We start from the raw sequence: 12,792 nt of genomic DNA, 5'->3' as shown, positions 1-12,792 counted from the left end.
GGATAATTGCCGCTTAACGAGGATGGGGGAGGGGCCCTGCGGCTGGGCCCCTCCACCCGCCGTTTCCCTGCGGTTGAGATCCGGGGGAGACCCCGGTCTCCAAAGGGGCTTGTCCGTTGTCCTGTTTGTTTTTGGCGCGACAAAACCGTGCTATGTGGCCAAGGCGTCCACAGTTAAAACACTTAGGAGGTTTTCCTCTGGAGGTGGCTTTGCACTGGGCCTTATAATGGCCGTATTGACCACATTGAAAACAAGCCTGCTTGCTGGGTCCTTTCTGGGCTGACGAGCTGAGTTGTTGTATAGCCGCTATGAGGCTCTGCTCCCTCTCTGTATTCGAGACTGTCAATTTTTCCAGCGCCTGTACAAGCTGGCGGTCCCTATCCTGGGCAGTGCAAACCAACTGTGCAATCGGATTTTCCGGGGGCAGGTCCATTAACTTGTCTATGACGTCCTCCAAGGGGGCCTCCGATGGCAGGGATGCCACCGCAGCTGCCTCCCTGGAGCGCAGGCCTTCCTTAACCAACTGCTTAATGAGTATGTGCATTCCAGGGCCGCTGCCTAGGGTCCTATGGACCGTCTCCTGAACTTGGTTAACAAAAGAAAGGGGGGTCTGATCAGGTCTTTGTTTCAGGCCAACTAATTTAGGGCCCCCTGTCATACCCTTGGCAGAAACCTTCTCCCAGGCCGCTATGTGTGCGGCCTTGACATCATCTAATTCTAACTGCCCATAGGCTGCCTGCACGGCCGGGTTGGAAAAATGGCCAGTGCCACAAATTAAGTGCTCAGTGTCTTGAGGGGGCCTCCCAGGTCTAAGTCGGGCCAAATGCCGGGCCTCCCTCTTTACTTGTGCCTGGAAGGCAAGATGCATAGCAGGGTCTAGACAGGACATAGCTAGCTCGTCAAAATCCCCCGGGGTCCAGGGGTGAGCGGTCACTAGGTTCATAAGTAGCCTCCTAACATAAGGTGAAGAAGGGCCATACTTAGTCACCGCCTCTTTGAACTCTTTCAGTGTCTTATATGGGATGGGAGAATGAGTACGCTGACCCGTAAGGGGATCAGTCAAAATGGGATAGACATCCCAAGAGGCGAAGTCCACCTCCGCGCCCGCCTCCGCCGCCATACGGAGGCTCCGCCTTATTAACCCCTCTCCCTCACTGATATTCACCTCTTGCCTTTTCTCATAATGAGGAGGCGGGGGCGGAGGGCAGGGAGGGGCGACATATGCGGAACTAGCAGCGAAAGACGGGGCAGGACAGTAATTGCCTGGCAAACAGGAGGTGCTTGGTGGCAAGGCGGAGGTAAAGGGCGCGGAAGTGGGGAACACGCCCCCTGCATCCGTTTCCCCTTTGTTCTCCCGTCTCACCCTCCTCTCCCAACGTGAGGGAGTGTCCTTCTGGGTCCTTCTTCTCTCCCTCGATCCCTGGGCGCCATCTTGGCGCCCACTCCTTTTACCTTCATCTTCCCCTTCTGAACCGCTAGCGGAACTATCCGCCGCCTGATTCATTACCACAGCTCTTAAGTCCTCCCATGGATATTGACCGAAGCCCCCTGGGTCCTTCAATTCCTTATTCTTCCCTTTTTCTGGCTCTGAATCTGACCCGGCTAATGAGGAGCCTACCTGTGTGGCCAAGGACCGGGAAGCGGCAATCGGGGAAGGATTCAATGCCGCGTCCACTATCTTAAAGACCGAAAAATCGGTGGGTGTCAGCGAACCAGGGCAGCCACTCTCAAAAGCTGCCATCTGCTGTCCCACAACTCTCCATCTATCGGCCTGTATGCCGACATGCCTGACCCAAGGGCATATGTCCCAGATCTTATCTATAAACTCCCTACAGATCTTAATGGGGATTTTTGCCCCCCTTTTTGCACAGAGCTTATAAAGTTGCGCCGCTATCACCCCCTTCTCCTCCGGCCTAAATACAGGGATACTATGCCCTGTTCCCATCCTGTCCTCTTCCCGAGGCTACAGTGGCCTCGAGGCTGCTTGGCGACTGGAGCAGACCAGCTGCGTCCAGCAGGCCGTCCGCCAGCTAGTCGTCCCGAAGGGTCAGCCCCACGTTGGGCGCCAAAATCTGTTGCGGGCGTTTACCCTTACAACAGATCTAGACGACTAGCCCTACGGCCCTCTTAGTTACCCATCCCGGGTCTTCGGTCGTCACCGGCCCCTCACGGGGAAAAAACACCAGACAGAAGGCGGAGGAGTGAAGCGGGGTGGTTTATTCTTCAGCAGTTACATGGCGGAGAGAGAGAGCGAGCTCTCTCACACGAGAAAATATATAGCGAATCCGAGCCAATCATATCACAGTCTTACATTTATGGCCTTATATGGTGATCACCCCATCAAGCTTATGGCCTTATATGGTGATCACCCCATCAAGCTTATACATATTCATTCAAAGCAACCATGGCACCGCCCATAAACCCCTCCCCCTCCCCCATCAAACACTCAAGGACACGGAGGTTGCCAAGCGAGGTTGCTCTTTATTCAGTTACATCTTAACAGCGTGGCCATCAAAACACAGCAGAATGGAACCGCGGGGCAGAGAGAAAGAGAGAGAGCGGGAGAGGGAGAGAGGGAGAAAGAGGAAGTGAAAAGAGAGAAAGGAGAGAGAGGGGGAGCCTCCCCTTGCTTTTTCCCTAATATCCTTATCATACTTCTTACAGTCACATGCCATATGGGAGCCAATTGTGCACTCTCTCGAGTGCAGGGCAAAGGAGTATGTGTTAAGAGGAGTCCGTGTTGATAAGGCACATTCAATGCCACGTAGGCCTTTCCCAACCTGGTAAAGTCGGCTCCCATGGCCCTGCGCTCAATGCCATGTCAACCCTTACGGCCCGGCAGAGTCGGCCTCCACATCTCCATGTTTCTGCCCTTCAGATGTCACATGCACCCCCTCCGGCATCTTGTGACTGCCACAGTGTCTTTCACACCTGTGGCTCCAACAGGTGCGTAAGATTCCTAGTGAATTTGCACATTTTATAGGGATAAGACTGATGATTTTATAGGAAAAAAATTTGTAGGAAGATTTGGATGGGGCTAAAGTTCCTTTCAGCCCAAATGGATGATATGATCATGCCAGTGAATGGAGCTCTGGCCATGGAGTAAGGAAGATCTGAGTTAAATCAATTGCAGACATTTACTAGCTGTGTGACATTGGGCAAGTCATTAAAGTGTGTATGCCTCAGTTTCTTTATTTGGAAAATATAGATAATAATAGCACCTATCTCCCAAGGTGGGTGAGAGGACAAAATGAGATCATAATTGTAAAGTATTTTGTGAACTTTGAAGTACTATATAACTAATAGCTAGCTAGAGCAGAAAAGGGTGCAAGAGGTTATTTAGTTAAATTTACTCATTTTACACTTGAGGAGAATGAAATCTAGTGGGGTTAAGTGACTTATCCAAGGTCAAAAAGCCAAGAAATGACAATGCCAAGCTGAAAACTCTCATCATGTGATTTCAAACTAGGTATTCTTCCCACCACAATAAACTGCTTGCAAGGTTCTTTGTTCCCAGATCTCAGAACATAACTCCACATTTTTTTTTTCCTCAGAGGACTAATTCTTTTTAAAATTTCCCTCAGTCATCTGAATTGATTTTGTATGAAATGATATTTTTAACTATCCACAAAGTTTAGCAAATTTAAAAATCAAAACATGGGGTTGCTAGGTGGCACAGTGAATAGAGCACCTGCCCTGCAGTCAGGAGGACCTGAGTTCAAATCTGGCCTCTGACACTTGACACACTTACTAGCCTTGTGTCCTTGGGCAAGTCACTTAATACCAGTTGCCCTGCCTTACCCCCTCCAAAAAGCAAAAATAAATAAATGAATATTTTTATAATGTACTCTCAGAAAAAAAAAAAATTGAATGGGTTAGAAGCTGTTAGGTCATTCCATCTGAAGAAGTTACCCATAAAGAGTGTTAAGATTGCTCTGGAGACCACCAAATACCAACACACTGAATGAGTTTGACTCAAGTCTTCCCTCAGCCAAAGAAAAGTAAAGTTTATTAAAAATTTGCTTACATTACACACAGAGTAATTCTGTGCTAGGCTATTCTATGGCGCTCTCACAAATATGAAGACAGAATGGGGTCTTATATACAGAAGGTTGTGGGAGGAATCTAGGAGTGGTCTAGGGAAGGAGTTTGGGGAGGGTCATCAGGAGGAGTTAATGAGGTCAACGAGTGATTAAGGGTGGGAAGTCTCTGGAGGCCACCTGGAGACCACAAATAATGGTGGGCTAGGCCAGTTCAAGGGTGGATCTATAGAGTGGCAAGTACAGTTAAGTCTAGTAATAGAGGGTGGGAAGTCTAGGAACAGACTTGCCTCATGCAAATGCCTCATCAAATGAGATGATTTAATCAGAGTTCAAGGGCCTGTACCTCAAGGACTCAAGGAGAGCTCCAGGGGGCTCCCAGAGCTCATACCTCATCACATCAGCCTCAAGTATTTACTAAGGTATTTTTTATAAAGGAAAATTTATAATTATACAAAGAAAAGACCTTGTAAAATCTCCTTTGTAAGCCTGCAAGAATTTTTTTTTAAAACCAACTAATCATAAATTCTTATCAACCCTGTGCAAGAGTTTTCTGTTTAGTGGAATCCTTTCACAAATAAATGGTAATCAATGGGAATCCTTACACAAAATGGGTTTGTGATTGTGAAATATGCTTCATATAAGGATATATTTGTATATTTGTCTATGTGAGATTCCAAAATACAATTATTTTCTTCCTGTGATATATTGAAAGACCAAGTGAAGAAAAATACTGAGTAAATTTTTAAAGTCCTGGTATATCTTATTGTGAAAGGGCTAATTTAATTGTGTATATACCTCTTCTCTCATAAAAACTGAATCTCCTCCCCATTACAAACTTTTTTTTACTAGAAAATTTAGATAAATAGTAATTTTTCTGTTAATTAGGAATTTAGCTTTTATAGTACTTTGAGGATTTTTTAATATTATTTAAAAGGCACTTTACAAAATTTAGTTTTAATAATTCCAATTTTAGAGGTTACCAACTAATTTACTTCATGAAAGTTTAGCAATTATTCCTTTTAACATCAGGATAAATTTTAAGCTGTTTTTAAGAAACGAAAATACTTTTACAAAGTTCCATTTTGTATAAAAAAAATCTTTGTGTGATTTTTAGAAGGCCTATTAAATTTTCATTTGCAAGCTAGTTCATTGCCATAAAAATTTGATATTGATAGCAATTTATATCTAAACCAACTGTGAACTTCCAAGTTTCATTCCTAAATTTTCTATGTCCTTGAAAAAGAATTAAATGGGTGTTTTCAGAGAAATAGAGGCAGAATAAGCAACTCAATTGAAGCAACATCAAAGATAAAAGTTAGTGATTAATAGTAAAGCATCTCAATTACTGTAATGATCTATAAGTGGGGGAAAGATCTTCCTGTTTTGAAATGAATTTATAGTCATTCCATGAACTAAACAAGAGTTAAAATTAGTATTTGAACTTATATGCATAAGATTCAATCCCTGACATATCTTGTACTTTCAGATCGAGTATAATCAAAGAGAGGTAAATGATGTTGAGAAACCAAGATATAAATCTATGAAGTTGTGAGGTTAAAGTCGGGAACCCCTTTCCTTTTTGTTTTAAGGACTAGGAATTCAGTGCAGTTATGTTAGTGAAGAGTAGTAACTTATGAACTGTCTTTGGTTATCTTAATGGAAAATTTGATTTTTCTTATGTTTGCTATTTAATTTGGACTTAAAACAGGTGTAGAACTGTATGCAAATTACTTAAGACACCTTAAATATGTTCCTGTTATTTAAAGGGATTTTGAGATCAGTAGTATTTTTCAGTGATGAATCTCTTACTGTTACCAGTGTGTGATTATAGTCAGATATGTGATCCTTGAGACCTAGGGCCCCCTAAAACTCTGATTATTGGAACTTGCTTTTCAAGACCTTATGGGACTACTAACTGGCTCTATTCTGAGTCTTTGACTCCAGGTATGATAATCAAAGAATGCTATTGATTCAATGATCCATGATGGCAGCAACCCTATGGGATTTAACATCTGGGTACTGAAAGTGGTGTTCTCATGGGAAAAAAAACTGGGAGGATGCCTATTTGCATGAGCTGAGGTAGGATTCTACTGACTCAATTTCCCTAATGTGACACATAGAATGGGAAATATCCACCTGGTTGACTTTTAGCCTTGCCCAAAGCAATTGATCATCTATATAATTTCTGCCTGGAATTGACATGAAGTTAGGGAAGAATTATTCTCTTACTGTATAATTATGTCCCTATTCTTTTATATCAAATTTCTATAATCCAAAAGTTTTGTAAGCACAACATTTATGTTATTAAATAATTGATTGATACTAGAACATCTGAGTTACTATAATAAGAAACAAATATAAGATTTGAGTTATTTGACCTAGAATTTTAGACTTTTTTATTCCAAACAAATAATGTAAGTATTTGGCATTGATATCTGTGACTAGTTATATATTTCTGTATAGGATAGGATTCTTTAATTCCTCATAATGGTATGAGATAATGGGATAATTAGGTCAAAGACTTGTGAAACCAAGATATAATGCTTTATTTAGTTACTATTCAGTTCTATTAACAATTACTTATGTTGGAAACCTGTAATCTATCTTGTAAATGCCTTATAAGAAACATCTATTTTGATTAGGGGTTATTTATTGGAACATGGCTAGAAATTGGAAATGTCTTATTATAAATAACTTATTTGGTATGCAGTGTTTAAAAAAAATGATTACTCAATGAATTTATATTATACCATACCTGAAACTTTTGTTACAACTGTAGTTAATCTGAGAACTTTTAAATGAATTCATTTGTATTGGAGTCCATCTTCTTATAAAGGTGTTTTGTTATTAATTCCTTAGTGAAATTTTGTTCTCCAAATGTAGAATGGATATGAAGTACAAAAATTGGTTTCTATTTTTTCTGTTTTTATGTAAGTCTCCTGTTTTAAAAAGTTCCAAATTTTATTATTACAATAAAAATGACATAAATGTTGATTTAAAACTTTCATTATTTGACCTGGTTATTGGCAAAGTAATGTAAATATGCTTTAAGAAAAATTTGTAGGGGATCTTTAACAGAGAAAGAAGATATCAACAAGTCACCTCAGTCTAAGAAGATAGCTTGAAATTTCTTAGAACATACCCAGAGAACTTCATCAGATGGTGTCCCAAGAAACAGACAGCTGTATGAAATAAGACTTCTGAGCCTTAAATAAAACATTTTATTCATGGTTTGCTTTTTCCCTTTGCAGCTTTGATCTATAAATTGATCACTTCTCTCTAATGGACAGTATGCTTCAGTAGTTTGTCTTCTGAAATTATGAGTGGTCCTTTTATTGATCTTAGTTCTTACAGCTTGGAAAAAAAATCTTAGATGAATTGATGCAGAATGAAGGAGAATCAAATGAACAATTTCTACTAGAAGTTCACAATTACAAAAACGAATAATTGTGAGAACTTTTATCAATTGATAAAGAATGGAACTAGAAGGATCTCAAATTTGTCTACAATATAAAAAATGAGCACATATAAAGTTAATTGTAATGTTGGGCTTTTTTATTTGAACAAAGCTTTGAGATGAAGCAGAGCTGAACAGAAAATTTTACTTTCAAATACAAGAAGCAAGAGAAGTATGAGAAGGTAAATAGGAAAAAGGAATCATAAGGAACTCATTAAAGTTGAACTATTTATATTCCTACATGGAAAAACAATAACAGTAACTCATAAGACTTTTCTCAGTATGAGGATAGCCGAAGGGAATATGTGTGTGTGTATATGAATACATAGATATGTATGTATGTATAGGAGAGGGTATATGTTTATACACACATATGTGAGTGTGTTTTTTGTGTGTACATGTATACATAGACAGAGGGCACAGGATCAGTTGAATAGGAAGGGATGATATCTAAAAATAAAATTAAGAGGTGAGAGAGGAATATAATGAGAGAAGGAGAAAGGGAAAGATAGAAAAGGATAAACTATCTCATATAAAAGTGGTAAGAGAAAGCTGTTACAATGGAGGGGAAGAGCAGGAAGGTGAAAGGGAATGAGCCAATCTTACCCTCATTGAATTTGACTTAAGGAGGGAATAACATACACACTCAATTGGGTATCTTACCCTACAGGAAAGTAGTAGGAAATGGGATAAGAGGGGGAATGATAAAAGGGAGGTCAGATTGGGGGAAGGAGTAGTTAGAAGACATACTTTTGAAAAGGAACAGGGTCAAAGTAAAAAATAGAATGAGTGGGGCGTGGGATAAGATAGAGGGAAATATAGTCAATCTTTCACAAAATAACTACTATGTTAACGTTTTGCATAACTGCACATGTACAAACTTTATTGAGTTGTTTATCTTCCTGGTGGGCATGGGTGAGGAGGGAACAAGGAAAAGAATCTGGAAATCCAAGTTTTCAAAACAAATGTTAAAAAAAATCAAAGATTTGAAATCTTTTAGTGAACAAAAGGGAAACACCATTTAAATCTGGTTATGAATCAAGTTTATTTCTATAATTTTAATGAAATTAAGACAAAGGAAAATCTTTGCTTACTCAAGTACATGGCAAAAAAAAATTGTATGCTCCCTCGGTGAGAGATACATATTCCTTTATTTTTAGCCACTGAAAAAGAGACAAAATGAAGAGAGAAATATATCAGAGAATATTTGCTTTTCTAATGGTTTATGACAAGTATTATGTTAAATGATATATATACTTAAATTGAAATTGAAATGTATTTTGATAATTTATCACTGTCTGGTTGCCTTCCATTCCTAGCAATTTACTATCTGTTCCCATCATAATGCCATAACTCCTACCTCAAATTGAGAATATCTTGTTTTGCTGAAATATTTGTCATATCAAATGTTTTTAAAAGTTTGGCAAGAGTTAGTGAGGACTCTCTTCATGGCTTCCTTCACATCCTTGTTCCTGAGGCTATAGATCATAGGATTCAGCATGGGGATCACTAGTGTATAAAACACTGAAGCCATTTTATCAGTATCTAAAGAATGGTTTGACTGGGGCTGCAGGTACATGAAAAGGAGGGTCCCATAGAAAACAGTGACAGCTATCATGTGGGAAGCACAGGTGGAGAAGGCTTTCTTTCTCCCTTCTGCTGAACGTATCCTAAGAATGGCCAAGATGATGTGGAAGTAGGACACCAGGACAGTTGTTATAGAAAAGAAAAGATCTATCGCTGCAGAGATATAGATTGCTGTCGCTGGCATATAGGTATCAGAGCAGGATAAAGCTAGTAAAGGGACATTATCACAGTAAAAATGATTAATGACATTGGAAGAACAGTAGGACATGGAGAAAACCCAAGAGGTGAGTGTCACTGCTACTGAGAAGCTATAAATGTATGCAAGGACAACAAGTAGGATGCAAACCTTCCGTGATACCACAACCATGTACAATAGGGGATTGCAGATAGCCACGTATCGATCATAGGCCATGACAGCCAGCATGAAAATCTCAGCAACAATGAAGACTAAGAAGCCTCCATGCTGGGTTGCGCATCCATAGTAGGAAATGGTTTTCTTCTCTGCCAAGAAATTGACCAGCATCTGGGGAGCAATGACAGTGGAATTGCCAAGATTGATGATAGCCAAGTGTCTAAGAAAAAAGTACATGGGAGTTTGAAGTTGAGAATCTATACTAGTAAGTGTGATGATTGCCACATTTCCTGTCACCGTGACTCCATAGATTGCTGAGAAGATGAAAAAGAGGGGAACTTGAAGTTCTGGATCATCTGAGACTCCAATGAGAATGAATGTGGTCACATGAGAGAGATTTCCTTGTACCATTTTTGATCAGTTTCATCTACTATGGAAATAAATGGAAAAATAGTTTAGAAAGTCAAGGATGATTTTTCTAGACCTTGCATCTTAAATAAACTTCTATATCCTGGGATTAAGTATTTGTTTCTTTTTTAAACTGTTTCGAGAAACTTGTCTTAGATTTGAACAGATATTTTACCTGATTCCTGATCTACTGAAATGTTTTTAAAAATATGATTGTTAAATTTCCAGGCTGTGGCTGAATCAGCAGCAGCAGGGGCAACAGTGGAAACAGCAGTAGTAGCAGCAGCTGCTCCTGGAGCCATCAGCCCATAGAAGGAATGTTTGAAAGTCACCTATTTCAACTTTCAGAAGCCAAGATGGTGGAGTAAACAACAAATCATTCTCACCTTCCCTTATTGACCTTGAAAAACCCAGAGAATATTGCCTCCAGGAAAATCCTGGAATACTAGAGTGAGCAGAAAGATGAGGTGCAGCAGGCTTTTAGCTCAGGAGGCTAGGGGGAGTAAGGGAAAAGATCACTCTTGCTATGGCTGAAGGGGACCAGTACAGGACAAGAGGTGTCCCAATAAGCCAGTGGAAAGCCCCATCCCAACAAACCAACAGGAAATCAGAGCAGGCAAGCACCAACACCAGGCATATACTTGTTCCAGCTTAGCACCAGTGAAGCCACCAGACACCTACAGCCTCTAGCTGAGAACCCAACACACAAAACCAGCAACCAGGCCTCTAGCCCCCAACACAAGAAGCCTGGGACAGTATGTCCTGTGCTCTAGAAGCAGATGTCAACTTTACAAGCCAGGAAAAGGGCAAATAACATAATCAAAAAGCAACAAAGAAAAAATATTACCATATAGAAGTATCATGGTGAGAGGAAAGCTCAAAATACACATTCAGGAAAAGACAACACTGTCAATATACCCACATCCAAAAGCTCAAAGGGGATTATGAACTCGTTTCAAGCCCCAAAAGCCTTCTTGGAAGAGCTCAAGAAAGATTTTAACAGTCAAATAAGAGAGGTAGAAAAAAATTGAACAATTCCTTTTAAAATACAATTGACAAAATGGGGGAGAGCAAAGTACACTGAAGAAAACAACTCCTTAAAAAATAGAATTTGTCAAATGGGAAAGAAGGTACAAAAGCAAACTGAAGAAAGCAATTTGTTAAAGATTAGAATTGGGCAAGTGGAAGCTAATGACTCCATGACACATCAAGAATCTGTAAAACAAAATCAAAAGAATGAAAAAAATGGAAGAAAACATAAAATGCTTCATTTGAAAACAAACAAACAAAAAGAAAAACCTGGCCTGGAAAATAGGCCTAGGAAAGATATTTTAAGAATTATTGGTCTACCTGAAATCCACTATCAAAAGTAAGAGCCTAGACAGCATTTTTCAAGGAAAACTTCCCCAAGGCCCTAGAGCTAGAGGGTAAGATTGTCTTCCAAAAAATCCACCAATCACCTCCTGAAAGAGATCCCAAATTGAAGATTCCAAGGAACACTGTAGCCAAATTCCAGAATTACGAGGCCAAGGAGAAAATATTGCAAACATCCAGAAAAAAATAATTCAAATATCATGGAACCACAGTCAGGATTATGGAGGACCTTGCAGCTTCTACATTAAAAGATTGGAGGGCATGGGATATGATATTCCACAAGGCAAAGGAGCTTGGATTAAAACCAAGGATCAACTACCCAGAAAAATTGAGCATAATCTTTCAGGGAAGGAGATGAACATTTAATGAAATAGGGGACTTCCAGACATTCCTGATGAAAAGACCAGAGCTCAACTGAAAACAATTGATCTTCAAATGCAAGACTCAAGAGAGGCATTAAAAGGTAAACAGGAAAGAATAAAACAACAATAACATTATTAACTGTTACAATACAAAGGACGATGACACTTGCAGCTCTTGAGAATTGTATTTTTATTACACCATTTAAAAGGGTCATATATGGGCAGAAGGTGTGGATATAAGTTGAGTTTGACATGATTAAAAAATCTTATTAAGTGGTGAAAAGGGTTTGTACTGGAAGAAGAGGAAAGGAGGAGACAGACAAGGGTAAATCACATTGCATGAGAATGCACAAAAGCCTATTACAGTAGAGGGAAAGAAGGTTGGGAGATGAACATTATTTGAAGTTTACTATCATCAGATTTGCTCAAAGAGGGAATAGTATAATCAGGTATAGAAACCCAATTTACCCTATAGGAAATAGGAGGGAGAGGGTAAAGAAAATGGAGTCGGTTGACAAGTGGGAGGGCAGACTGAGGCAGGTAATGTTTGAAAGCAAAACTAGCAAAGAGTGAAAGGGAGAAAGGATAGAGAAAAGCATAAATGGAAAATAGAATGGAGAGAAAAACACAGAGAGGAATCATAACTGAGAATGTGAATGGGATGAACTCTTCTATTAAACAGAAGCAGATAGAGTGGGTTGAGAGCCATTATGCCAGAATAGGTTGATTACAAAAATACACATTTGAATCAAAGGGATACACACAGAGTAAAGGTAAATGGCTGGAACAGAATATATTATTGCTTCAGCTGAAGTAAAAAAAAAAATCAGGTGTAGCAATTCTGATCTCAGATAAAGCAAAAGCAGAAATAGATCCAATTAAAAGAGATAAAGACAGGAAATACAAGACACCATAGAAAATGAAGTAATATCATTACTAAACATATATACACCAAGTGGCATAGCATCCAAATTCTTAGAGGAAGAGTAAGGGAGTTACCGGAAGGATAAATGGCAAACTAAACTAGTGAGGGACCTCCCAATCTAACCACAAAATAAACAAGAAAAAAGTTAAGGAGATCAATAGAATTTTAGAAGTTAAATATGGTTGACCTCTGGAGAAAATTAAATGTGGATAGAAAGTAATATATCTTTTTCTTGGTGGTACGTGGCACCTACACAAATATTGACCATATATTAGGGCATAAAA

At 39.6% G+C, this 12,792-nt stretch overlaps 1 protein-coding gene across 3 annotated transcripts; it reads right to left on the bottom strand.

Annotated features, from left to right (window-relative positions):
- Window positions 1-3,773: 3,773 nt before the first annotated feature.
- Window positions 3,774-11,610, bottom strand: LOC138163579 (olfactory receptor 8J2-like). Of its 3 annotated transcripts, none has more exons than XM_069091025.1 (2): window positions 8,942-10,154; window positions 3,774-3,776 (listed from the first exon to the last, which is right to left on the bottom strand). In XM_069091025.1, exons 1-2 carry the CDS (start codon window positions 9,848-9,850, stop codon window positions 3,774-3,776), a joined length of 912 nt encoding a protein of 303 aa, XP_068947126.1. In that variant the 5' UTR covers window positions 9,851-10,154. The 3 variants fall into 3 exon arrangements, with proteins under 3 accessions (XP_068947126.1, XP_068947125.1, XP_068947124.1); XM_069091024.1 differs by lacking the exon at window positions 3,774-3,776 and adding an exon at window positions 11,601-11,610 and having other exon boundaries at window positions 8,903-9,840; XM_069091023.1 differs by lacking the exon at window positions 3,774-3,776 and having other exon boundaries at window positions 8,903-10,154.
- Window positions 11,611-12,792: the final 1,182 nt, after the last annotated feature.

This window comes from Petaurus breviceps, unplaced genomic scaffold, assembly GCF_028583685.1.
Source record: "Petaurus breviceps papuanus isolate PSGF00001 unplaced genomic scaffold, PetGlider_PUasm1.0 188, whole genome shotgun sequence".
NCBI classification, from domain to species: domain Eukaryota; kingdom Metazoa; phylum Chordata; class Mammalia; order Diprotodontia; family Petauridae; genus Petaurus; species Petaurus breviceps.
This window is presented reverse-complemented; position numbering and strand designations above follow the sequence as displayed.